Source organism: Mauremys mutica, chromosome 15 (assembly GCF_020497125.1).
Source record: "Mauremys mutica isolate MM-2020 ecotype Southern chromosome 15, ASM2049712v1, whole genome shotgun sequence".
Taxonomy (NCBI): Eukaryota; Metazoa; Chordata; order Testudines; family Geoemydidae; genus Mauremys; species Mauremys mutica.
In genome coordinates, this window is record NC_059086.1 from 36499237 (window position 1) to 36523615 (window position 24379).

Below are 24379 nucleotides of genomic sequence, written 5' to 3' on the forward strand. Positions count from 1 at the left end.
CCTGGCTCCCAGCCCCCGGGCTGACCCACGGCGCCCACAGCCTCCAGCCCCACAGCTCAGCCCCTGAGCCTCCAGCCCCACTGATCAGCCTCTGAGCCTGGCCCCCAGCCCCCGGGCTGACCCACGGCGTCCATGTGAGTGACAGTGCCTGAGTGGCTCCGGTTCCCAAGCAGAGCCCAGCGGGGCGGGTGCCGGGGGCTCCGTCCCTCCAGCCCCCGGCCCGGCTACGCCCGCCCGGCGCGGCTCAGCAGGGTGCAGACGCAGGCCGTGTCGATGCGGATCCAGCGCCAGCCCACCAGCTTGTCGGCGTCGGCGGTCAGGGCCCGCACGTACGACTGCTTGGCCTTGCACTCGGAGAGCCAGTGGCGCCGGTCCACGCCCCGGCACCCGCCCATCGTCCCGCCCGCCGGGTTGCACTTGGTCTCGAAGAAATACTGCTTGAGCGGCCCGGTGAGCGTCTGCACCTCGGACAGCACCGTCACCGCCTTGCCCCGGATGTCCACGGCCGTGCGCTTGTCCGTCACCCACAGGCTGACGCTGTCGCACACGGACATCTCGCCCCGGCGGGCCGCCTCCGCCCCCCCGGCCCGCCGCGCCCGCCGCGTCCCGTTCGCCGGCCCCGCCCGGACGCCCGGCTCCTCCTCCAGCAGCAGCAGCACGGGGGGGCCCGGCGGGGGCTCGGCTGGCCAGGGCCACGCGGGGGGACGACAGCTCCCAGTCGCCCGGGGAGGGGGCCGGCGCGTCCCAGGGGACCCCGGCGTCCGGGCCGGCGGGGGAGGGGAGGCGGCGTGGGGCGGCGTGGAGGGCGCAAAGGAACGAGGTGACCATAGCCTGGAGCCGAATGAGCATCACCGCGGGGACCTGGGGGGAGAACGGGGGGGGGTGGTTAGAGCTGGCAGGTCCTGCCCCTCCCCCATTAAACCCCCACAGCACTGAGACATGGCCCCGTCCACAGGTTGGGAGTGAGGGGCACCGGCAGGGTGGGGGGGGCCCAGGACTGGGCTTGCAGGGGGCTGCGGGTCGGGAGTGAGGGGCACCGGCAGGGCTGGGGGGTCAGGGCTGGGCTAGCAGGGGGCTGCGGGTCGGGAGTGAGGGGCACCGGCAGGGCTGGGGGGGGCAGGGCCGGGCTAGCAGGGGCTGCGGGTCGGGAGTGAGGGGCACCGGCAGGGCGGGGGGGGCAGGGCTGGGCTGGCAGGGGCTGCGGGTCGGGAGTGAGGGGCACCGGCAGGGGGGGGTGGGCCCAGGACTGGGCTAGCAGGGGGCTGCGGGTCGGGAGTGAGGGGCACCGGCAGGGCAGGGGGGGCAGGGCTGGGCTAGCAGGGGGCTGCGGGTCGGGAGTGAGGGGCACCGGCAGGGCTGGGGGGGGCAGGGCCGGGCTAGCAGGGGCTGCGGGTCGGGAGTGAGGGGCACCGGCAGCGCGGGGGGGGCAGGGCTGGGCTGGCAGGGGCTGCGGGTCGGGAGTGAGGGGCACCCTGGGTGTTACCTGCAGTGTCAGCGTCTCCTGCAGCGTGGGGGGGCCAGTTCCCTGCAGATCCAGCCCTGGGCTCGATTCATGACCCTCCTGCAGCCGAGGATCAGGCCGACGCCCCGTCCTGACCCCCCGGGGCACTGGGCGACTCCTACCAGGCGCAGGGTCCCTGCGGCGCGATCCCAGCCCAGACCCCCCTGCCCCTGGGGGGCTCCCGGCCCCACTGCTCCATGGCTCCGCAGGGGGGAGGCTCAGGGGCAGCGCAGGGCTGGCGCCCCCTCCCTGGGGGGCTCGACGCTCATGCTGCAGGCCTCCGGCTGGGAGAAGGGTGGGAGGTTTGGGTCACAGCAGCTGGGGACGGGGGAGTCGCTCAAAAGACCTGAGGGGAAAGAGAAACACGTCAATTAATGTTAACTGGGAGAGAACCCAGGAGTCCTGGCCCCCGGCCCTGCCTGCTCCAACCACTAGACCCCCCTCCCCCCAGGCAGGCAGGTTTTAGGTTCTAGAACGCGGGGAGCCTAGAACCGCTATCCCCAGCCGTCGGGCCAACGTGCTCTAGAAAAAGTGCCGACACGCTGGCCGGCCTAGAACTCGCCCCCGACACGTTGATTGGGTCTAGAACGTGCCCCTGGTCAGACCCCCGTTCTGCCCCGTGGCAGATCGTGCCCAGCACTGAATGAACCCGCATCGCGGCCCGGGGGGATCGCGAATGGCGCCGAATTCCGCCGGTGCCGAATGGCGCCAGGGTCTGGAGCAGCCAGAACACGAGCCTGGCCACAGGTTCTAGAACCCACGGGGTCTAGACCCTCGGTATTTACAAGCTGACGCCAGGGTCTGGAACTGGGATCTAGAACCCCCCACCCTTCCCAACGTGACCCGCTAGAGCCGAGCTCTGGCTATTTACGCCCCCCCCCCGGTTCTCGAGCACGGTGCCCCTGGGTTCTAGGTGCAGCCAGCTCCCAGCCCCTCCGTCCCTCCAGGGACAGCTGCAGAATCCGGAACCGGCAGCCGGGGAGGGGGGCGGGGGATGGGATCCAGATGCAGGGACATCTGGAGGGGGGCAGCCCGGGGGGGGGGGGGGGGGGCTAATGCGCTCGCCTTTGAAACCGAAAACTGAAACCCAGCCCATCCCCCACCTGCCCCTCCCCCACAGAGAGCCTCCCGCATCCCTGCACTGAGCCGCCCGGTCGCATCGCCCTGGGGGGCGGCGGGCTGGGATTGAGGGGTCAGAACGGGGAGGGGGCTGGGAGCCCGGACGCCTGGGTTCTCTCCCTGGCTCTGGGAAGGGAGTTGGGGCTAGTGGTTAGAGCGGGGGGGGGGGGGCTGGGAGCTCGGACTCCTGGGTTCTCTCCCCGCTCTGGGAGGGGGGTGGGGCTAACAGAGTATAACCAGTTTGTAGAGAGATTAGAGTCTGACCCTGAGGCTATTTGCATAAAGTGTTACCCACAATCCCAGGCGACGTGACCTCCTGTGCAGGAACCAGCCCCCGCCGCTGTGCAGGTATGTGCAGCTCAGCCAGACGTGCGCCAACCTGCCAGTGCAGGGAACAGCCAGCGCGGCGGTGCCCCTCACTCCCGACCCGCAGCCCCCGCTCGCCCGGGCCCGGGCTCCCCCCAACCCTGCCGGTGCCCCTCACTCCCGACCCGCAGCCCCTGCTCGCCCGGGCCCGGGCTCCCCCCAACCCTGCCGGTGCCCCTCACTCCTGACCCGCAGCCCCCTGCTCGCCCGGGCTCCCCCCAACCCTGCCGGTGCCCCTCACTCCCGACCCGCAGCCCCCTGCTCGCCCGGGCTCCCCCCATCCCTGCCGGTGCCCCTCACTCCCGACCCGCAGCCCCCCAACCCTGCCGGTGCCCCTCACTCCCGACCCGCAGCCCCCCAAGCCTGCTGGTGCCCCTCACTCCCGACTTGCAGCTCCCGCTCGCCCGGGCCCGGGCTCCCCCCAACCCTGCCGGTGCCCCTCACTCCCGACCCGCAGCCCCCCAAGCCTGCTGGTGCCCCTCACTCCCGACTTGCAGCCCCCGCTCGCCCGGGCCCGGGCTCCCCCCAACACTGCCGGTGCCCCTCACGCCCGACCCGCAGCCCCCCAAGCCTGCCGGTGCCCCTCACTCCCGACCCGCAGCCCCCGCTCGCCCGGGCCCGGGCTCCCCCCAACCCTGCCGGTGCCCCTCACTCCCGACCCGCAGCCCCCGCTCGCCCGGGCCCGGGCTCCCCCCAACCCTGCCGGTGCCCCTCACTCCCGACCCGGATCCCCCGGCTCGCCCGGTCCCGGGCTCCCCCCCACCCTGCCGGTGCCCCTCACTCCCGACCCGCAGCCCCCTGCTCGCCCGGACCCGGGCTCCCCCCAACCCTGCCGGTGCCCCTCACTCCCGACCCGCAGCCCCCGCTCGCCCGGGCCCGGGCTCCCCCCAACCCTGCCGGTGCCCCTCACTCCCGACCCGCAGCCCCCGCTCGCCCGGGCCCGGGCTCCCCCCAACCCTGCCGGTGCCCCTCACTCCCGACCCGCAGCCCCCCGCTCGCCCGGGCCCGGGCTCCCCCCAACCCTGCCGGTGCCCCTCACTCCCGACCCGCAGCCCCCGCTCGCCCGGGCCCGGGCTCCCCCCAACCCTGCCGGTGCCCCTCACTCCCCGCAGCCCCCGCTCGCCCAGTCCTGCCCCCCTACCAGCCCTTCCGGTGCCCCTCACTCCTGACCTGCAGCCCCCACTCGCCCAGCCCTGGGTATCCCCCCAACTCGGCCGGTGCTCCTCACTCCCGACCCGCAGCCCCCTGTGGTGTTCTAACAGCAAAGGCTTATCCAGGGGCAGGTTGGGGTCTCTCTGAGCTACTTTGGGTCCTAGGGGTTGGAGGACCAAGTGAAACTGGGCCTGTGATCTGTGTCCCCCCTTCTCCTGTCACTGGAGCACCACAGAGCTTCCATCCTGCCCAGGGAACAGGGACCTTCCCATCCTTGGCTCTGGGGGAGGAGTGGGGTCTAGTGGTTAGAGCAGGGCGGGAGGGGGGAGAGTTGGACTCCTTCTAATCCAGTAGCCCTTGCTCCCCTCCCAGAGCCGGAGAGAGAACCCAGGAGTCCTGGCTCCCAGCTCCCCCTGCTCTAACCACTAGACCCCACTCCCCTCCCAGAGCTGGGGAGAGAACCCAGGAGTCCTGGCTCCCAGCTCCCCCTGCTCTAACCACTAGACCCCACTCCCCTCCTAGAGCTGGGGAGAGAACCCAGGAGTCCTGGCTCCCAGCTCCCCCTGCTCTAACCACTAGACCCCACTCCCCTCCCACAGCTGGGGAGAGGACCCAGGCGTCCGGCACCCGGCCCTCCCAGAGGGAGGCAGTGGCAGGCTGTGCCGGCGGCTGGGAGTGGGCAGCGCGGCCGGTCTGTGTCCCGGCTCTTGGCTAATGGAATCCAGACCCCGCAGCATCTCGGTGGATGGGGGCGGGGGGGGGTCCCCTACCCTGGGAGCTCCCTGCCCCCTCCCCCTCCTTGTTCACAAGCAGCTCCCCCTCCACGGGGTATCCCCCAGCCCCCACCTCTGCAAAGTGCACCTCTGCCGGTGCCCCTCACTCCCGACCCGCAGCCCTGCTAGCCCAGCCCTGCTGGTGCCCCTCACTCCCGACCTACAGCCCCCCCAGCCCCACCGGTGCCCCTCACTCCCGACCCGCAGCCCCCCGCTATTCCACCCACCTGACGCTGCAGGGCCCCTGTGCAGACGGACGAGGTCCCCGCGCCGTCGATCCTTCCCCCACGCGCCTTCGGGTTTCAACATGAGAAGTTAATCAGCCGTCGCAGCGCGCGGGGCTGGAATTCGCGTTTCCGGGCTGCCAGGGAATGGCAGGCCCGGGGGGGTGGAGGGAGCGTGTGTGCGGGGGGGGACACCGCCCCCTTCCATCGCTGAGCTATTGGGGCCCGGCGGGGTGGGGTGGGGTCCGCCAGCAGGGAGGGTGAGGGGCTGGGCGGGGAGCCGGGGGATGGGGTGGGGGGCTGGAGCCAGGTAGACAGGCAGCCTGCAGCCGGAGAGGGGGAGGGTGGAAATCTGCCTTGGGGGGGGAGGCCCCCCCTTTCCCCGCACGCCCCTCACCTGATCCAGGTCTGGCTTCAATTACAGGCAGGCACCCCCCACCCCCAGCCACCTAGACACGTGTGTGTGCGTGTGTGGGGGTAACCGGCTCCTTTGTGTGTGAGACCAGCCCTCGGGGGGGGGGGGCTGTCTGTAAGGGGCAGATCCCAATACCTGTCCCAATCCAGAGTCACCCCCGCCCCCGTCTGCCACAAGGGCAGGGCTGGGGTCAATCCGGAGTGACTCCTGTTCACAGTGGAGTCCGGGCCAGGTTCTGATCTCAGCTCCACCTGGGGTCAATCTGGAGTCACTCCTGTTCACAGTGGGGTCAGGGCCGGGTTCTGAGCTCAGCTCCACCTGGGGTCAATCCGGAGTCACTCCTGTTCACAGTGGGGTCAGGGCCGGGTTCTGAGCTCAGCTCCACCTGGGGTCAATCCGGAGTCACTCCTGTTCACAGTGGGGTCAGGGCCGGGTTCTGAGCTCAGCTCCACCTGGGGTCAATCTGGAGTCACTCCTGTTCACAGTGGGGTCAGAGCCGGGTTCTGATCTCAGCTCCCCCAGGGTCAGTCCAGAGCCACCCCAGGCTGCACTGGGAGCGAGGGTGGGCTGTTATCTCAGCCCCGCTCTGCCCGGGTGTGACCCTCCCCCCACCGCCAAGCTCAGACTCCCCCCGCACGGCGCCGGAGCAGTTACGCTCCGGTCCCTGGTGCGGCTGATCTGCGACCCAGAGCCCGGCAGGCCCAGCCGGCGGCAGGTGGGTGCAGAGGGGGGAGGGGCAGATACAAAGAGTCAGGATTAGCTCAGGTTGCAAAAATGCAGGAAGGAAACTGGCTTATCCCCTCCCCCCGCAACAGCCAGGCTCCCCCTGCTCTGGGGCCAGGTGGGAACCAGCGCCCCCTAGAGGGGACAAGCCCCATGCCCCATTCTCCGCCCCCCCGAACCTCAACAAAGCAGCCCCCTGCTTTCAGCCCTAGCCACCTGCCTGGCGGCCCCGCCCTGCCCGGCTCCTGCTTTTCACCTCCGTTTTGTGCTCTAAACACCGGCCGGTCGCGGAGCCGAGGACTCGAGGGAGGCCGGAGACTCGCAGCAGACAACGCAGCGCTGAGCCGGGCTGAAGCTCGGGGAAAGACCTGGATTGTCAGCAGTTCACAAAAGCCAAGCTAGGAAACTCGGTGCAAGCAAAAAGTGGGTTCAAAGACCCTCAGCGCGCCCGGCAGCCGGGAACTGCAGGCGCGACCTTCGCAAATACCCGCCGAGGCTGCGGTACCCGCATCTGTCGTCGGAAAAAGCCCTGGGGCCTTCCACGCCAAAAGACCGTCCGAGCGCGCGCAAAGCCGGAGAGGTTGCGAATGGACGATCCCACGTCACGGCGACGACGCGCCTTCCGCGAGCGGCGTGTTCATCTCCCCCTCCCGCCGCCGTTTGAAAAACCTAGGAAATCACCAGCCCAAAAACTTCGTTAAAAAAAAGAAAGAAAAGAAGAAACAAACGCTTGCAAAACGCTCGGCAGCCTGAGAGTCGGAGATTGCAAATTAACTCCCTGTCTGTTTTCTACGCTGTGCCAGCGTTTGGCTGGCCGGTCCCTGGCGGCTGTCAGTTTTACTTCAAACCTAGGCACCGGGGTATGGTTTAAAAGACCGTTGGCGTGCAAGTAAAGGGGACTCGCGGGGGCTGGGTGGTTTCTATTAGGTTTTTTTCCCCGTCCGCTTTTCATTTAAAAAAGCAACAACAAAACCCTAGGAAATCCCGAGGCCAAAACATCGTGAAAGGAACCTCAGAGCTGCAAAGTGAAGGCAGGAAAACGGCAGATTAACTTGCGGGCGGCAGAACTGGCCAATTCTGCTCTTGCCTGGCCAGGTTTGTATTTACTTGTTTAGTTTCTTTGTTTTGTAGTCTTTTTCCCTCTTTTCTTAAAAAAAACCCCAACCCCAAACCCGTAGGACGTTCCCTGCCACACACTTTGTTATAAGGAGATTTAGGCTGCCGGGGGAGCTGTGCATTTCAGTGGGGGCGGGGAGGGTGTGCTTCTCTTGTGGGAGGGGTTGTGTGGGTGGGGGGATGGGATGTGAACGCAGCAGGGCGTGTGCCGTTGGTGGGTGCGGTGGGATGCCTAGGTCTATTGGTGTGCGACCCTATTGGGGTTGGATCGGCCGGGGCGTGTGTGAGCTGTTGGGGTGTGTTGGGTGGGACGTGTTGCAGTGTGTTCAGTTCAGGGGGGACCCTGAGAACCCCTCAACAGCAGCTGTTCTGTAACAGGACCTCCTGTCCAAGGTCTGACAAACTCGCCGCACTTAACTCCCTGCTTCAGGAGGTTACGGGACAAACCTTTTACAGCCAGGTGCCGACCAAAGGGGCCACCCGGGTCTCTGCAGGGCGGAGGCAAGCGAGACACGTCCCTCTGGGAATCCAGCCTCGCCGGACAGCCACGTGTCCATGACCCCCCACCCCCGAGCCGGGACCCATGGCTGTTGCCAGCCTGCGTGCCGGCCCCCGATGTTACAGCTCGTCCGCCCTGCCCATCCAAAGCCAGCCTGGCTTCTGGCCCCAATCCCCCAGCTCCCCAGAGACGCATCCCACCAGCCCCTCGCAGAGATGGTGAAATCCGCAGCCAGGGACCCCATCGCCGGAGGACTTCTCCAGCTGGGAAGGGGATGTCCCCAAAGAGCCGATGCCACTAGCCACGAATCCGGGGCCAGGGTGGGCACCAAACTGCCCCCCCTTGTTTGCTCCTCAGCGGCAGGACGGCCCCCCCGCTGCCCTTCCCACCAGCCCCGGCGGCGGAAACGGGGCATCCGCGTGGCTGGGAAATGCCCAGAGCAGAGACACCGGCTCCCATCAGCTGCTTCAGTTACTGAATCCATGGGCCTGAGGCCCCTCGGTCTGGACCCCGGTGGTCCCATGGGGGGGAGACACCCCGTTACCCTGGGAAATGGGCCCCCAGCCCACCCCAGCTGGCCGCTCGGGGACGTCGTCCGGCAGGCGCCCGGCCCGTTGGGTCTCTGCGAAGCGTGGTCGGATTCTGGTTTCTGGGTAACCCTCTGGCGTCACCGTGACAACTCTTCCGACTGTCCCACAGCCCGGCCCCAGACCCCGGCCCCGGGCCCCCCCGCGCCGCGCCCCCTCCCCGCCCGCCAGGGCCCGAGCTGGGATCCGCGTGGATTAGCTCGTAGCCCTCTGGGGAGGAGGTTTTGACAGATTCACAGCGGAGCGTCTCCCCTGCACCCGCACACGTTAAACCGCCGGCAGGGCTGGGGGAGACTGGGCCGGTGGGAGCAGGGGGCTGCGGGTCGGGAGTGAGGGGCACCGACAGGGCTGGGGGGGGGCAGGTCTGGGCGAGCAGGGGCTGCGGGTCGGGAGTGAGGGGCACCGGCAGAGCAGGGGGGAGCCCAGGGCTGGGCGAGCAGGGGCTGCGGGTCGGGAGTGAGGGGCACCGGCCGGGTTCAGGGGCGGGGAGCCCAGGGCAGGGGCTGCGGGTCGGGAGTGAGGGGCACCAGCTAAGGACCCAGACCCTCCTAGGGAGTCCAGGGAGGCGGTTTCCATGGCGCCCCAGGGAGCCCCCCCCCCACGTTACCATGACGAATGAGGTCAGTTGCCTTCCCCATCCAGGGAGGAAACAGCCCCTGGGACAGGAGTTTCCTCTCTGCAGGGCCCCATCCCCCCCCAGCTGGGGGCCCTGACCTCTGACCTCTGACCTCCAAACCCGGAGCACTGTGAAGGCAGAAGTGGGCGAGGGATCCCGGCAGCCGCAGGGGTCCCCCAGCCCCCAGAGGGGCCAAGTCCCGGTGCCGGGTGAGGGGGTCCCTGCAGCAGTGTCCCCAGCAGGGGGCGCTGGGCTGCGGGGACCGGGGCGGGGGATCAGCAGGGGGCGCTGGGCTGTGGGGAGGGGGTGGGGAGGCTGGACTGTGGGGAGCGGGGTCGGGGGATCAGCAGGGGGCGCTGGGCTGCGGGGAGTGGGGTGGGGGGCTCAGCAGGGGGCGCTGGGCTGCGGGGAGGGGGCAGAGATCAGGAGGGGGCTGTGACAGGGAATCCCCCACGGCTGGAGGGGTGCAGGGTCTCAGACACACAGTTCTGATCCCAGCCGGCTGAGGAACCCCAGCGTGGTACCTCCCAGCCAGATGTGCTCCCCCCGGCCTGCTCACCTCAGGGGCCGCCCAGATGTTCTGCAGATGCTGCGAGAAACCTCTGGCTTCCAAACCTGCTTATTGTCTCAGGGGCCCCACAGCCACGTCCCCCCCTAACTGCGGGGGGAGGGGAGTAATGGGTTACAGCGGGGTGGGGAGGGGCTGGGAACCAGGACACCTGGGTTCCATCGCTGCTCTGGATTTGAGTAACCCCCAAGCCCACACCCGGACCCACTTATCCAGGGGAGTCACGTGACCTGCTGTGGGTCACGGCTTTCACCGCTGCCATCCCCTGGTGTGAGGCTGGAGGAGGGAAGGGTGGGCACTGCTGTGGGGAAGCTCGCAGCACTGGGCCCCCCCTGAGTGAACACTGCTGGGACGCTGGGTTTTGGCTCCTGGTTCCTTCACCACCCCCCTGCTGGTTACACCCTCCCGCCAGGTAATGACCCCAAGCCAGGCAGACCGGGGCGGGGGCGGGGGGGGCGAATGTCGGGTCTTTATGGCCGGAAATCACAATCTGGCCTGTAAAAGCACCAGACGCAGGAATGGGGGGAAGGGGGAGTGGCAGCTGCGGGGACCTGGGAACCCAGGATTCCTGGGTTCTCTCCCTGGCTCGGGGAGGGGAGGGGAGGGGAGGGGAGGGGGGGCTAGTGGTTAGAGCAGGGGCGGGAGGGAAGAGGGCACCACAGGGAAATGAGCACAGCAGTAAATTACCCCCAATGGGGACTGGAGCAATCAACACCCGTTACCTAGCGATCCCCATACGCCCCCTGCTCCCCCCACCCCCATCCCGTTACCCCCATATCCCCCCCTGCTGCCCCACCCCCATCCCGTTACCCCCTGTGACAAAGTGGGACTGTTCTTAATGTTTCCTCTGAACACTGGGTGGGTGCCTCAGTTTCCCCTATGCTGTTCTTAAGTCTCTAGGTGGTGGGATAAAGGCCAGTGCACATAAATGGCCGACACTGTCTCCTGGCAACTAATGGCCGGGCCCCTTCCCCCCCTGCAAGGGGATGCTCAAGGTGCTGGAGAACAAAGAGCTCAGGTGACCTCCTGGCCCGGGGAAGGGGCTGAGCAGAGGGGAGGGGCTGGAGGGGGTGTCAGTCTGGGGCTGGCGGGGGACGAGGAGTGAGGGCAGACGTGGGGGTCTGGCTCACTGCCCCCCAGAATGGACCCGGCCGAGGGGTCCGGTTCGCGGTACCTACAAGCTCTGTGTCAGACCCTGTTCCTGTCATCGAATAAACCTCTGTGTTACTGGCTGGCTGAGAGTCGCGTCTGACTGCGGAGTGGGGGGGCAGGGCCCTGTGGCCCCCCCAGGACCCGGCCTGGGCGACTCGCTGGGGGAAGCGCACGGGGGGACGGGGATGCTGAATGCTCCAAGGTCAGACCCAGGAAGGTGGAAGCCGTGTGAGCTTCCTGCCCTGGAGACAGTCTGCTCCCAGAGAGGGGGGCCCCCCCCCAAGTCCTGCCTGGCTTCGTGGGGAGCAGTTTCAGAGCATCGCCCGGGGACTCTGTGACACCCCCTGATCCCCCACCCCATATCTCCCGTGCTCCCCCCACCCCCATCCAGTTACCCTCATACCCACTGCTCTCCACACCCCATCCAGTTACCCCCATACCCCCCCTGCTCCCCCGACCCCATCTACCCATCCCCATACCTCCACCCCATCTATCTATCTGTCCCCAGCCACCCCCTCTATCTAGCTCTCCAGGGCCTCACACCCCTGGGGGCAGTGTTTGGGGGGCAGATCTCGGCTGACGTGCCCATGGGGCTCCGAGGCCGGCGGGTTGGGATGGGAGGGGCCCAGCCGGGTGGGGGCTCGCGGGGCCCGGACCTGCCATGGCCACTGGCGGGGGCTCGGGCCCTTCTGCCCTTCCCCCCATCGCTTGGCCCACCTCCCTCCCTGTCCCTCTGTCTGTCCCTGCCTCTGGCCACTCCCTCCACCGCCCCCTCCATGCCCCACCTCTTAATGCCGCCCACCCCTGACCCGTGCCGCGCAGGGGCACAAACTGGCCCCCTGTGTCTGCCCCATGGGGAGACCCACCAGTCCCCCCCCCCCATCCCAAGCCAGGCCACGCTGCTGTACCTTTAAATACCCCCCTCCCTCCGGCCTCCGGCATCCCGGCTATTTTGCCAGCCTAAATTTAAACCCTGCCACCTCAGCAGGACAGACGGACGGACTCCGCCCCCCCCAGCAAAGAGCAGGGGAGGGATCGGTCACCCTGGATGCCCTCCGCTCCCCTCCCTGCCCGGGCACCAGGCCGGGCTGCAATCGTCGCATGAACTGCCCGGGTCCCTTCGCCGTGGCTTGGCCGATGTACCCCAGCCAGGGGCGGGGGGCGGCTCCGGGGCTGCGGGGGGGGGCATCCCTCCCGGGTTACGCCAGCCGCGGAGATGGAGGCGGGGGGACATGGACCGTTGCCCCATCGCGGCCGTTCCCGCCCGGCAGCGGTGCACTGGGCTCACGCCTGATTTCCAGCCCTACCCCAGACCGGGGCAGGCTGCGGAGTGGGGCTGGATCCCACCCCCGGTTTCCGTTCAGGCCGTGGGGCGGGCTGGGGGCAGAGCAGCGAGACACCAGACGCTCCCATCCCTCCTTTGCAATAAATAACATGGCAGGCGGGTTTATTGGCGATCAGGGCAGGCCAGTGTCTCTTCACACCGAGCTGCAGGCTAGTGGTGGAGGGTGGAGGGTGGAGGGTCCAGCGGAAGGCGGCGCACGGGAGGAAGTCTCATGAGGGGGGAGCAGCTTGAAGTCCGGAGGCGGCCGGGGGAGAATCCGGCCCCGTGAGATCCAGAGCCTCGCAGAGGAGAGGTACAAGCTCTGGATCCGTCCCCTCTCCCCATCCCTGCCCCCAGCTCTTCAGGGCCCAGCACGAGTCCCCGTGGGGTCGGGAAGTCACTGCACCATTCTATGCCTCAGTTTCCCCATCGGTAAGGTGGGGAGGATGAGCCTTCTCCTTAGTCCGCTCAGACCATGAAGTCTTCAGGGCGGTAGCTGCCTCTTGGTGGTGGTCTGGGCAGCACCCGACACAACAGGGCTCTGATGTCGGCCGGGGTCCGTGCAGCACCCAGTGCGACGGGGCCCTGATTTTGGTCAGGGTCTGGCAGCGCATGGCACCACAGCGCCCTGATCTCGGCCCCAACCCTCTTCCGAGAAATAATCTGCAATTAAAAATAAATAAAGCCCAAAGCTCAGGGGCCGACGTGCGAAGTCCTGCAGGCACTGCGGGCGTCGGGGGGGGGAGACTTTTCTGTGCAAAGCCCCCGCATCCGGAGAAGACCCGGATCGGCCGGACTGCAGGCCCCTGCGTCTGGAGCCCCGTTTAAGAAGCGGCCGTTCCTTGCAAAGCACCTGGGAAGCAGAGACCCAGCGCCTGGGACAGTGCATCCTGCGGTCCAGAGTCCAGTCTCCCGGCTGGCGTCTGCTCTAACCGTCCCAAGCTGAACGGACTGAGAGCTCAGTTGCTCCTGGCGGGGCAGCAGTTCCCGGGACGTTCGGGGCTGGGCAGGGAGCGCTGGCTGGGGTCCCTCCGGAGTAGCCGCTCAGAGCGAGGCCCTGGTGGGGTGGCCCTGGGTCCCTCCAGGAAGGGGGCACCATGTCAGGGACCTGTGGCTGCCCTGGGTGCATTGCGGGTCTGGGTTGTGTGGTCCACGGTGCTTTCGGGGTGGCCCAACGGATGTGCTGCTCGCCCGGACGATACGCCAGCGGGACGCTCAGCCCAGCCGTGACACCACGAGGGAACACAAGGTCATACAACGGTTAGAGCAGTAACTACTCACGGGCACATATGCCGTGTCGTTCCTGCTCGTTTGCACCCTAATTGTGCTGTAGGCCCCACCCGCCCCTCGCACACACACACCCCGACAGGCCTTTCTCTTCACAACATTTACACTCATCCTGTTCCTGGTGCCACTGTCCTCTCCGACCCAGCATTTAAGACCATTGAAACGAAAATTAAGACAACGAATGAGGGAGGTGGCCTGGAGCCAGGAGGACAATGAGGATGGGGGGACGGAGATTTCTCTCTCTCCATCCCATGTCCCCCTTCTCCTACTCTGCGCTGCCCTCCAGCTCGCTGGGTGTTTCTGTACGTGGCAAACACCAATGTTTAAGACTTAGGACTCCCCTGGGCTTCTCTTTCCCTGCCTCAGCTTGCCCATTAGCTTGGGACAAGCCGGAGGTATGTGATTCTGGGGGTACGGCAAGCCGGGGACGTCTGGGTGGCCCCCGAACTCCTGGGGGATGCACCTGCACTCTGCGGGAGGTGTCAGCTTTGCAGGGTCTGGGGGAAAACCTTTGATTGGGAGGGGTTTGGATTGGGTTGGAAAAGGACCAGAAGGGGACTGAGTTGGGTTGGGGGACTGAGTAGAACTGAGTTGTGTAGGGTTGGGAGGGGACTGGACTGCGTTGGGTTGGGAAGGGACTGGGCTGGGTTGGGTTGGGAGGGGATTGAGTTGCGTAGGGTTGCGGGGGAATGGATTGCGTTGGGTTGGGTTGGGAACGGGCTGGGTGGAGTTGGAAGAGGATTGAGTTGCGTAGGGTTGGGGGGGACTGGACTGCGTTGGGTTGGGTTGGGAACGGACTGGGCTGGGTTGGGAAGGGATTGAGTTGCGTAGGGTTGAGGGGGGACTGGACTGCGTTGGGTTGGGAGCAGATTGAGTTGCGTAGGGTTGCGGGGGACTGGACTGCGTTGGGTTGGGAGCGGATTGAGTTGCGTAGGGTTGTGGGGGACTGGACTGCGTTGGATTGGGAGCGGATTGAGTTGCGTAGGGTTGCGGGGGACTGGACTGCATTGGGTTGGGAGCGGATTGAGTTGCGTAGGGTTGCGGGGGACTGGACTGCGTTGGGTTGGGAGCGGATTGAGTTGCGTAGGGTTGCGGGGGACTGGACTGCGCTGGGTTGGGAACGGACTGGACTGGGTTGGGAGGGGATTGAGTTGTGTAGGGTTGCGGGGGACTGGACTGCGTTGGGTTGGGTTGGGAACGGGCTGGGTGGAGTTGGAAGAGGATTGAGTTGCGTAGGGTTGCGGGGGACTGGACTGCGTTGGGTTGGGTTGGGAACGGGCTGGACTGCGTTGGGTTGGGAGCGGATTGAGTTGCGTAGGGTTGTGGGGGACTGGACTGCGTTGGGTTGGGTTGGGAACGGACTGGGCTGGGTTGGGTTGGGAGGGGATTGAGTTGCGTAGGGTTGCGGGGGACTGGACTGCGTTGGGTTGGGTTGGGAACGGGCTGGACTGCGTTGGGTTGGGAGCGGATTGAGTTGCGTAGGGTTGTGGGGGACTGGACTGCGTTGGGTTGGGTTGGGAACGGACTGGGCTGGGTTGGGTTGGGAGGGGATTGAGTTGCGTAGGGTTGGGGGGGACTGGACTGCGTTGGGTTGGGTTGGGAACGGGCTGGGTGGAGTTGGAAGAGGATTGAGTTGCGTAGGGTTGGGGGGGACTGGACTGGGTTGGGTTGGGAGCGGATTGAGTTGCGTAGGGTTGCGGGGGACTGGACTGCGTTGGGTTGGGAACGGACTGGACTGGGTTGGGAGGGGATTGAGTTGTGTAGGGTTGGGGGGGACTGGACTGCGTTGGGTTGGGTTGGGAACGGGCTGGGTGGAGTTGGAAGGGGATTGAGTTGCGTAGGGTTGAGGGGGGACTGGACTGCGTTGGGTTGGGAGCGGATTGAGTTGCGTAGGGTTGCGGGGGACTGGACTGCGTTGGGTTGGGAACGGACTGGACTGCGTTGGGTTGGGAGCGGATTGAGTTGCGTAGGGTTGCGGGGGACTGGACTGCGTTGGGTTGGGTTGGGAACGGGCTGGGTGGAGTTGGAAGAGGATTGAGTTGCGTAGGGTTGCGGGGGACTGGGCTGGGTTGGGTTGGGTTGGGAACGGACTGGGCTGGGTTGGGTTGGGAGGGGATTGAGTTGCGTAGGGTTGTGGGACTGGAGGGTCCTGGACTGCGTTGGGTTGGGGACAAGCTGAGTGACCCACTGAGTTAAGTCGAGGCTGAGCTGGGGCACCAGCGTGGAGCTTGTCCTTACGGACGCCGTGAGCCAAGTTTTCTTCTCTTTGCTTGGCCCGTTTTGTGGAAGGGCCGACGCCTTTGAGCCCAGCTTACCAGGCAAACGTCGCCAGGGGAGATCCGCCCTGCACCTGGTGGGGGCAGGAAGGAGACACGGCAGAAGCAACCGTCCCGGCCCCAGCTTTGAATCTGCCACCATGGGAGAGGCCAGGTGGGCTGGGCATGTCCCTAGTTGAGGTGTGGGGCTGAGGAGAAGGATGGCTCCCAAAGTGGGACACGGGGGTGGGAGGATTCCACTGAACGGGAGACAACCCCAGTCCAGCACGTGAAACACAGTCACAATGTCTCCGGGGCTCTGGCCGCCTCCCCGGCCCCTGCCCCTGCCCCTGGCCCTCCACCTCTCCAACGGCTGGGATTGTATTGCCCTGCAAAGCTCGCTGAGATACCTTGGCAAGAAGCCTTCCCTTATTTATCCCCACGCTTGCTATTTGGGGCTCGGTTGCGTGGGGTATGTTCCAGGGCGCTCTCCAGCAGATGTAACCCGAGAACATGCTGAGGTGAGCTCAGCAAGTGCCCCGGGGCCAGCTGCTCTCAGTCAGGGAGCTGGAGACGGGACTGGGGGGCGGGGGAGGCATTGGTACTGGGCCGGCTGCATCCAGAGCTTTCTGGCCAGGTGAGGGGGGGCAGTATCCGTGCCAGGAGACACCCCTCACTCCCTCGCCCCACTCTGGTTAGAGGCAGAGTGGCCAAAACCAGGATCCAATCTCGTCTCCCACCGCCCAAGAGAGGCGCCGAGGAGGGGTGGGGGCGGCGGGTCGGAAATTGGGTGGGGAGAGGTGCCAGCAGGTTCACACCTGGGTCACCAGGCCCCGGTTGGGTTGCTGGGGCTCCAACAGGACCGGCTGGCTGCTGGCCGAGGCCACCATCCCATCCAGGAGCCGGCAGTTGGGCAGCGCCAGGGCCCCATCTCCACAGTACGTCTCTTCCTTGCCGCAGGCCTTCTCCCGGCGGGCGGGCACCAGCGGGGAGGGCAGGTGGCCAGGGCAGCCGGCCACGTGGACGTACTGGCCCTGCTCCTCGCCTTCCGTCTCCCGGTGGTAGAAGTAGGAGAAGTTGGAGACGATGACGGGCACCGGGAGGGAGATGGTGAGGACCCCGGCGATGGCGCACAGCGAGCCCACGATCTTCCCGCCCACCGTCACGGGGGACATGTCCCCATAGCCCACCGTGGTCATGGTGACCACGGCCCACCAGAAGGCCTCAGGGATGCTGGTGAAGTTGGTCTCGGCGTGGTCGGCCTCGGCGAAGTAGACGGCGCTGGAGAAGAGGATGACGCCGATGAAGAGGAAGAAGATGAGCAAGCCCAGCTCCCGCATGCTGGCTTTGAGGGTCTGGCCCAGGATCTGCAGCCCCTTGGAGTGGCGCGAGAGCTTGAAGATGCGGAAGACCCTGACCAGCCGGATGACCCGGAGGATGGCCAGCGACATGGCCGGCTGGCCCACCCCCCGCTGCCGGGCGAACTCCGTGCCCAGCGCCACGAAGTAGGGGATGATCGCCACGAAGTCGATCATGTTCATGATGTCCTTGAAGAAGGCCGGCTTGCTGGGGCTGGCCAGGAACCGCACCGCCAGCTCGAAGGAGAACCAGCAGATGCAGATGGTCTCGACGATGAAGAAAGGGTCGTCCAGCTGGCTCTTGGGGGCGTGCACGTGGCTGCTGTTGGCCCGATGATGGGGGATCTGGGGGGGACACGTGAGGGAGGAAGGGGTCAGGGGGAAACCCAGCTGGGGAGGCAGCTTGGCCTGCGGCACTGCGGCAGGGGGCTGGGTGGGTGGTGCAGCGGGGAGGGGGTGGCATTCAGCCCAGGTCATCCCCGCCTCCCCGCAGGGAATCCCACCCCCCCAGCTGCATCAGCAAATTGACATCAATTGGGACGAGGTGCGGGGAGGTCACCCAGCCCGGAGGGTGGGAGGGGGCGGAGGGGGCTGGGTGGCTCGCACCGCACAGGACCCACACAGCCAGGCCAGTCAGCACCATCCCTGACCCAGCCTGCCAGGAACCAGGCCCCCCGCGAGCCGGCAGGACTCCTGGGCTCTCTCCCAGCTCTGGGAAGGGGGGTGGGGGGCAGGGGATGCTGGAATTTTAGGGGGTCCCCCTTTCCTCCCACCCACCGGCAGCGAGATGTCCCTCTTGTCCCAGAACTCGAACAGGATCTCCAGGCAGAGGAGAAGCTGGGATGGGGTTGGTGGTGGGGTGGAGGGAACACAGGGCTGGGCAGCGGGCACACAGCAGGGCGGTGGAGCCGTGGGGAAGGGGGCAGCGGGCACACAGCAGGGCGATGGAGCCATGGGGAGGGGGGCAGCGGGCACACAGCAGGGTGATGGAGCCATGGGGAGGTGGGCAGCGGGCACACAGCAGGGCGATGGAGCCGTGGGGAGGGGGGCAGCGGGCACACAGCAGGGGGGTGGAGCCATGGGGAGGGGGGCAGCGGGCACACAGCAGGGCGGTGGAGCCGTGGGGAGGGGGGCAGCGGGCACACAGCAGGGCGCGGGAGCCGAGGGGAGGGGGGCGGCGGGCACACAGCAGGGTGATGGAGCCATGGGGAGGGGGGCAGCGGGCACACAGCAGGGCGGTGGAGCCGTGGGGAGGGGGGCAGCGGGCACACAGCAGGGCGGTGGAGCCATGGGGAGGGGGGCAGCGGGCACACAGCAGGGCGGTGGAGCCGTGGGGAGGGGGGCAGCGGGCACACAGCAGGGCGATGGAGCCATGGGGAGGGGGGCAGCGGGCACACAGCAGGGCGGTGGAGCCGTGGGGCGGGGGGCAGCGGGCACACAGCAGGGCGGTGGAGCCCTGGGGAGGGGGGCAGCAGGCACACAGCAGAGCGATGGAGCCGTGGGGAGGGGGGCAGCGGGCACACAGCAGGGCGATGGAGCCGTGGGGAGGGGGGCAGCGGGCACACAGCAGGGCGATGGAGCCGTGGGGAGGGGGGCAGCAGGCACACAGCAGGGCGGTGGAGCCGTGGGGAGGGGGGCAGCGGGCACACAGCAGGGCGGTGGACCCGGGGGGAGGGGAGCAGCGGGCACACAGCAGAGCGATGGAGCCGTGGGGAGGGGGGCAGCGGGCACACAGCAGAGCGATGGAGCCGTGGGGAGGAGGGCAGCGGGCACACAGCAGGCGGTGGAGCCGCAGGGCTGGGCAGCGGGCACACAGCAGGGTGATGGAGCCATGGGGACGAGGGCAGCGGGCACACAGCAGGGCGATGGAGCCGTGGGGATGGGGGCAGCGGGCACACAGCAGGTGGTGGAGCCGCAGGGCTGGGCAGCGGGCGCGCAGCAGGGCGGTGGAGCCGCAGGGCTGGGCAGCGGGCACACAGCAGAGCGATGGAGCCGTGGGGAGGAGGGCAGCGGGCACACAGCAGGGCGATGGAGCCGTGGGGAGGAGGGCAGCGGGCACACAGCAGGCGGTGGAGCCGCAGGGCTGGGCAGCGGGCACACAGCAGGGCGATGGAGCCATGGGGAGGAGGGCAGCGGGCACACAGCAGGGCGATGGAGCCGTGGGGATGGGGGCAGCGGGCACACAGCAGGCGGTGGAGCCGCAGGGCTGGGCAGCGGGCACGCAGCAGAGCGATGGAGCCGTGGGGAGGAGGGCAGCGGGCACACAGCAGGCGGTGGAGCCGCAGGGCTGGGCAGTGGGCACATAGCAGGGTGGTGGAGCCATGGGGAGGGGGGCAGCGGGCACACAGCAGGCGGTGGAGCCATGGGGAGGAGGGCAGCGGGCACACAGCAGGGCGATGGAGCCGTGGGGATGGGGGCAACGGGCACACAGCAGGCGGTGGAGCCGCAGGGCTGGGCAGCGGGCGCGCAGCAGGGCGGTGGAGCCGCAGGGCTGGGCAGCGGGCACACAGCAGAGCGATGGAGCCGTGGGGAGGAGGGCAGCGGGCACACAGCAGGCGGTGGAGCCGCAGGGCTGGGCAGCGGGCACACAGCAGGCGGTGGAGCCATGGGGAGGAGGGCAGCGGGCACACAGCAGAGCGAGGGAGCCGTGGGGAGGAGGGCAGCGGGCACACAGCAGAGCGATGGAGCCGTGGGGAGGAGGGCAGCGGGCACACAGCAGGCGGTGGAGCCGCAGGGCTGGGCAGCGGGCACATAGCAGGGTGGTGGAGCCATGGGGAGGGGGGCAGCGGGCACACAGCAGGCGGTGGAGCCGCAGGGCTGGGCAGCGGGCACACAGCAGGGCGATGGAGCCATGGGGAGGAGGGCAGCGGGCACACAGCAGGGCGATGGAGCCGTGGGGATGGGGGCAGCGGGCACACAGCAGGCGGTGGAGCCGCAGGGCTGGGCAGCGGGCGCGCAGCAGAGCGATGGAGCCGTGGGGAGGAGGGCAGCGGGCACACAGCAGGCGGTGGAGCCGCAGGGCTGGGCAGCGGGCGCGCAGCAGGGCGGTAGAGCCGCAGGGCTGGGCAGCGGGCACACAGCAGAGCGAGGGAGCCGTGGGGATGGGGGCAGCGGGCACACAGCAGGCGGTGGAGCCGCAGGGCTGGGCAGCGGGCGCGCAGCAGGGCGGTGGAGCCGCAGGGCTGGGCAGCGGGCACACAGCAGAGCGATGGAGCCGTGGGGAGGAGGGCAGTGGGCACACAGCAGGCGGTGGAGCCGCAGGGCTGGGCAGCGGGCACACAGCAGGCGGTGGAGCCGCAGGGCTGGGCAGCGGGCACACAGCAGGGCGATGGAGCCATGGGGAGGAGGGCAGCGGGCACACAGCAGGGCGATGGAGCCGTGGGGATGGGGGCAGCGGGCACACAGCAGGCGGTGGAGCCGCAGGGCTGGGCAGCGGGCGCGCAGCAGGGCGGTGGAGCCGCAGGGCCGGGCCCGCGAACCCCCTCGCTCACCGGCAGCGAAATGTCCCGCTCGTCCCGGAACTCGGGCAGCGTCTCGAGGCAGAAGATGACGATGGAGATGAGGATGACCAGCACGGAGATGATGGCGATGATGCGGGCGGCCTGCGAGCTCTCCGGGTACTCGAAGAGCAGCCAGACCTGCTTGAGGAACTCGGGCCCGGGCAGCGGGCGCTGCTCCTCCTGGACGAAGCCCTCGTCCTCCCGGAACTTGCTGAGCGCCTCCTCGCCCAGCTGGTAGAACTTCAGCTCCTCCAGGAAGATGTCGAGAGGGACGTTGGCGGGGCGCCGCAGCCGCCCGCCCGACTGGTAGTAGTAGAGGATGGAGTCGAAGCAGGGCCGGCTGCGGTCGAAGAAGAACTCGCTCCGCAGCGGGTCGTAGTAGCGGAGCCGGCGCCGGGGGTCGCCCAGCAGGGTGTTGGGGAACCGGAGCAGGGTCCTGGCCTGGGTCTCGAACCTCAGCCCCGCCACGTTGATCACCACCCGCTCGCAGCAGTCCCGGCGCAGGCACGGGACGTAGGGGCCGGGCGCCTCGCCGGGTCCCCCCGCTGGCAGCGCCGGCTTCTCCATGGCGGGGGAGGTCAGGGCCCGGCAACGGTGGCCATGGGCCGGGCCGGGGGGGTTCCCCACCGTGGGTGCCCCTGCTTCACTCTCCACTGATTCGTTCCCTCCTTCACACCGTGTTCCCACCTCTCTTGGCCCCGATTCGCTTCCCCCTTCCTGCACTCAGCCCGTACCTCCTCCTCCAGCCCCAATTCGCTTCCCCCTTCCTGCACTCAGCCCGTACCTCCTCCTCCAGCCCCGATTCGCTTCCCCCTTCCCGCACTCAGCCCGTACCCCCTCCTGCTCAGGCCCTGATTCGTTCCCACATTCACACCATATCTCCCCCCACCACACACACACACACTCTCTTCTATTCTCACCCTTTCTTTTCTGCTCTGACAATTCCCTGCGCCCCTCTTCTGCACCCCCCCAGCCCCCCCAGCTTTCTGAGCCCTGGATCTGTCTGTCCGTCCGTCCCTGAGGCCAAGGGCCGGGATCTCTGGCTGTAAACACGTTCCCAGCCCGGGGAGGTGTCATGTTCTCAGGACAGCTCTGACTTCCAGCGCCCCCGTGCCAAACCCCAGTGCCCGCCCCTACCCCTCTGCCCCTTCGGCTCCGAGGGCACTAAAAATAACAGGGGGGCAGACAGCTCCCAGGGATGATATGGAGGCAAGGGGTGGGAGCCAGGACTCCTGGGTTCTGTTCCCAGTTCTGAGAGGGCAGGGGAGTCTAGTGGTTAGAGCAGGGGGCTGGGAGCCAGGACTCCTGGGTTCTATCCCTGGCTCGGGGAGGGGAGTGGGATCTAGTGGTTAGAGCGGGGGGCTGGAAGCCAGGACTCGTGGGTTCTATCCCTGGCTCTGGGAGGGGAGGGGAGTGGGATCTAGTGATTAGAGTGGGGGGCTGGGAGCCAGGACTCCAGGGTTCTATCCCTGGCTAGGAGAGGGGAGGGGGGTCTAGTGGTTATACCAAGGGGAGGCTGGGAAGCCAGGACTCCCGGGTTCTATCCCTGGCTCTGGGAGGGGAGGGGAGTGGGATCTAGTGGTTAGAGCAGGAGGGCTGGGAGCCAGGACTCCCGGGTTCTATCCCTGGCTCTGGGAGGGGAGGGGAGTGGGATCTAGTGGTTAGAGCAGGGGGGCTGGGAGCCAGGACTCCCGGGTTCTATCCCTGGCTCTGGGAGGGGAGGGGAGTGGGATCTAGTGGTTAGAGCAGGGGGGCTGGGAGCCAGGACTCCCAGGTTCTATCCCTGGCTCTGGGAGGGGAGTGGGATCTAGTGGTTAGAGCAGGAGGGCTGGGAGCCAGGACTCCCACCATCTGTAAATTGCAGAGAATAATTAACAAGCATAAAAGTGAGATGCGAACGCCCAAGGGGATGAGCGCTTCCCTTTGGGGTGTCTTGCCTCTGGGCCTCCTGTTCCTGGATTCTAATGGAAGCTCGTTAACCAAAATGGGGTTAATTAATCTAGTGTCAGGAGGAGAGATGTAATCACACCCAAGTAACAAAGCATTAGGGATCAAGAGATAACTGTGTAATAAGAAAATAATCTGTTAATAGTTATGACATAAGTGCCCAGGAATGGCTGGTGTAAACCTGCCTGGAGAGAGGGTGTGTGTGATAAACAGAGTTAATTAATTTATTAATTAGTGGGGTGTCTTCTGTCCTTACCTGAATTATAGAGACTGTGCCAGCTTCCCTGTGTGTATGCAACACACCAGGCTCTAACCATTAGACCCCACTCCCCTCTCAGAGCTGGAGAGAGAACCCAGGAGTCCTGGCTCGGAGCCCCACCTGCTCCAACCACTAGATGCCCCTCCCCTCCCTGAGGAGAGAACCCAGGAGTCCTGCTCTAACACGCCCGACATCCCTCATCACCCCACACTCCCTTCTCCTAATCCTATTGGGTTTCTGTCCAGGGGTGTCTGTGCTCCTCACACAGCCTTCCAGCGCCATCTGCTGCTCCTCTGTGGGCATCTCTGCTCCAGAGCCATCTGCAGTGCCAGGCCTGGGGCGTATGGGCCCCCCCCCCCGTGACCCTGCGGTGCCAGGCCTGGGGCGTACGGCCCCCCCCGTGATCCTACGGTGCCAGGCCTGGGGCGTACGGGGCCCCCCGTGACCCTGCGGTGCCAGGCCTGGGGCGTACAGGAGCCCCCCCCCCCGTGACCCTGAGGTGCCAGGCCTGGGGCGCACAGGAGCCCCCCCCCCGTGACCCTGTGGTGCCAGGCCTGGGGCGTACGGAGCCCCCCCGTGACCCTGCGGTGCCAGGCCTGGGGCGTACGGGGCCCCCCGTGACCCTGCGGTGCCAGGCCTGGGGCGTACGGGGCCCCCCGTGACCCTGCGGTGCCAGGCCTGGGGCGTACAGGAGCCCCCTCCCATGACCCTGCGGTGCCAGGCCTGGGGCGTACAGGAGCCCCCCCCCGTGACCCGGCGGTGCCAGGCCTGGGGCGTACAGGAGCCCCCCCCCATGACCCTGCGGTGCCAGGCCTGGGACGTACAGGGCCCCCCGTGACCCTGAGGTGCCAGGCCTGGGGCGCAGAGGAGCCCCCCCCGCCCCGTTACCCTGCGGTGCGTGGCCTGGGGCGTACGGAGCCCCCCCGTGACCCTGCGGTGCCAGGCCTGGGGCGTACAGGGCCCCCCATGACCCTGCGGTGCCAGGCCTGGGGCGTACGGGGCCCCCCATGACCCTGAGGTGCCAGGCCTGGGGCATACGGGGCCCCCCATGACCCTGAGGTGCCAGGCCTGGGGCGTACAGGGCTCCCCGTGACCCTGTGGTGCCAGGCCTGGGGCGTACGGGGCCCCCCATGACCCTGAGGTGCCAGGCCTGGGACGTACAGGGCCCGCCCTAGGGGCAGAGGAGGCTGTATCCCAAGCCCAGCTGGGGTCAGGGTCATTACCCCAGCTGCTATGGCGCGGGTCAGGGTCATATCCCTGGTTGCTATGGCTCAGGTCAGGGATCATGGCCTGGTTGCTATGGTGCAGGTCAGAGGTCATGGCCCTGTTGCTATGGAGCAGGTCGGGGGTTATGGGCCCAGTTGCTATGGTGCAGGTTGGGGGTTATGGGCCCAGTTGCTATGGCACAGCTCAGGGGCCATATCCCTGCTTGCTATGGCACAGGTCAGGTCATGGCCTGGTTGCTATGGAGCAGGTCGGGGGGTCATGGGCCCAGTTGCTATGGCACAGGTCAGGTCATGGCCTGGTTGCTATGGCGCAGGTTGGGGGTCATGGGCCCAGTTGCTATGGGGCAAGTCAAGGTCATGGGACCAGTTGCTATGGCACAGGTCAGAGGTCATGCTCTGGTTGCTGTGGCCC

The 24379-nt window shown here is 67.4% G+C and overlaps 2 protein-coding genes across 2 annotated transcripts; both read right to left on the reverse strand.

Moving 5' to 3' along the window:
• Nucleotides 1-10: 10 nt before the first annotated feature.
• Nucleotides 11-6933, reverse strand: NTF4 (neurotrophin 4). The gene is given in 5 exon segments (XM_044988931.1): nucleotides 11-668; nucleotides 670-861; nucleotides 1484-1847; nucleotides 5139-5204; nucleotides 6530-6933. Coding segments are annotated over 2 exon segments (624 nt in total). The 5' UTR covers nucleotides 850-861; nucleotides 1484-1847; nucleotides 5139-5204; nucleotides 6530-6933; the 3' UTR covers nucleotides 11-224.
• Nucleotides 6934-15501: 8568 nt separating this feature from the next.
• KCNA7 (potassium voltage-gated channel subfamily A member 7) lies at nucleotides 15502-21172 on the reverse strand. The gene is made up of 2 exons (XM_044988864.1): nucleotides 20527-21172; nucleotides 15502-17380 (listed from the first exon to the last, which is right to left on the reverse strand). Exons 1-2 carry the CDS (start codon nucleotides 21100-21102, stop codon nucleotides 16490-16492), a joined length of 1467 nt encoding a protein of 488 aa, XP_044844799.1. The 5' UTR covers nucleotides 21103-21172; the 3' UTR covers nucleotides 15502-16489.
• Between the last annotated feature and the right edge of the window lie 3207 nt (nucleotides 21173-24379).

Coding starts and splice junctions, on each gene's coding strand:
- KCNA7 (XM_044988864.1), bottom strand. CDS start 21,102: ATGGAGAAGCCGGCGCTGCCAGCGGGGGGACCCGGCGAGGCGCCCGGC. Junction 17,381..20,526: donor AGCGGGACATTTCGCTGCCG/GTGAGCGAGGGG, acceptor TGTCCCCCCCAG/ATCCCCCATCATCGGGCCAA.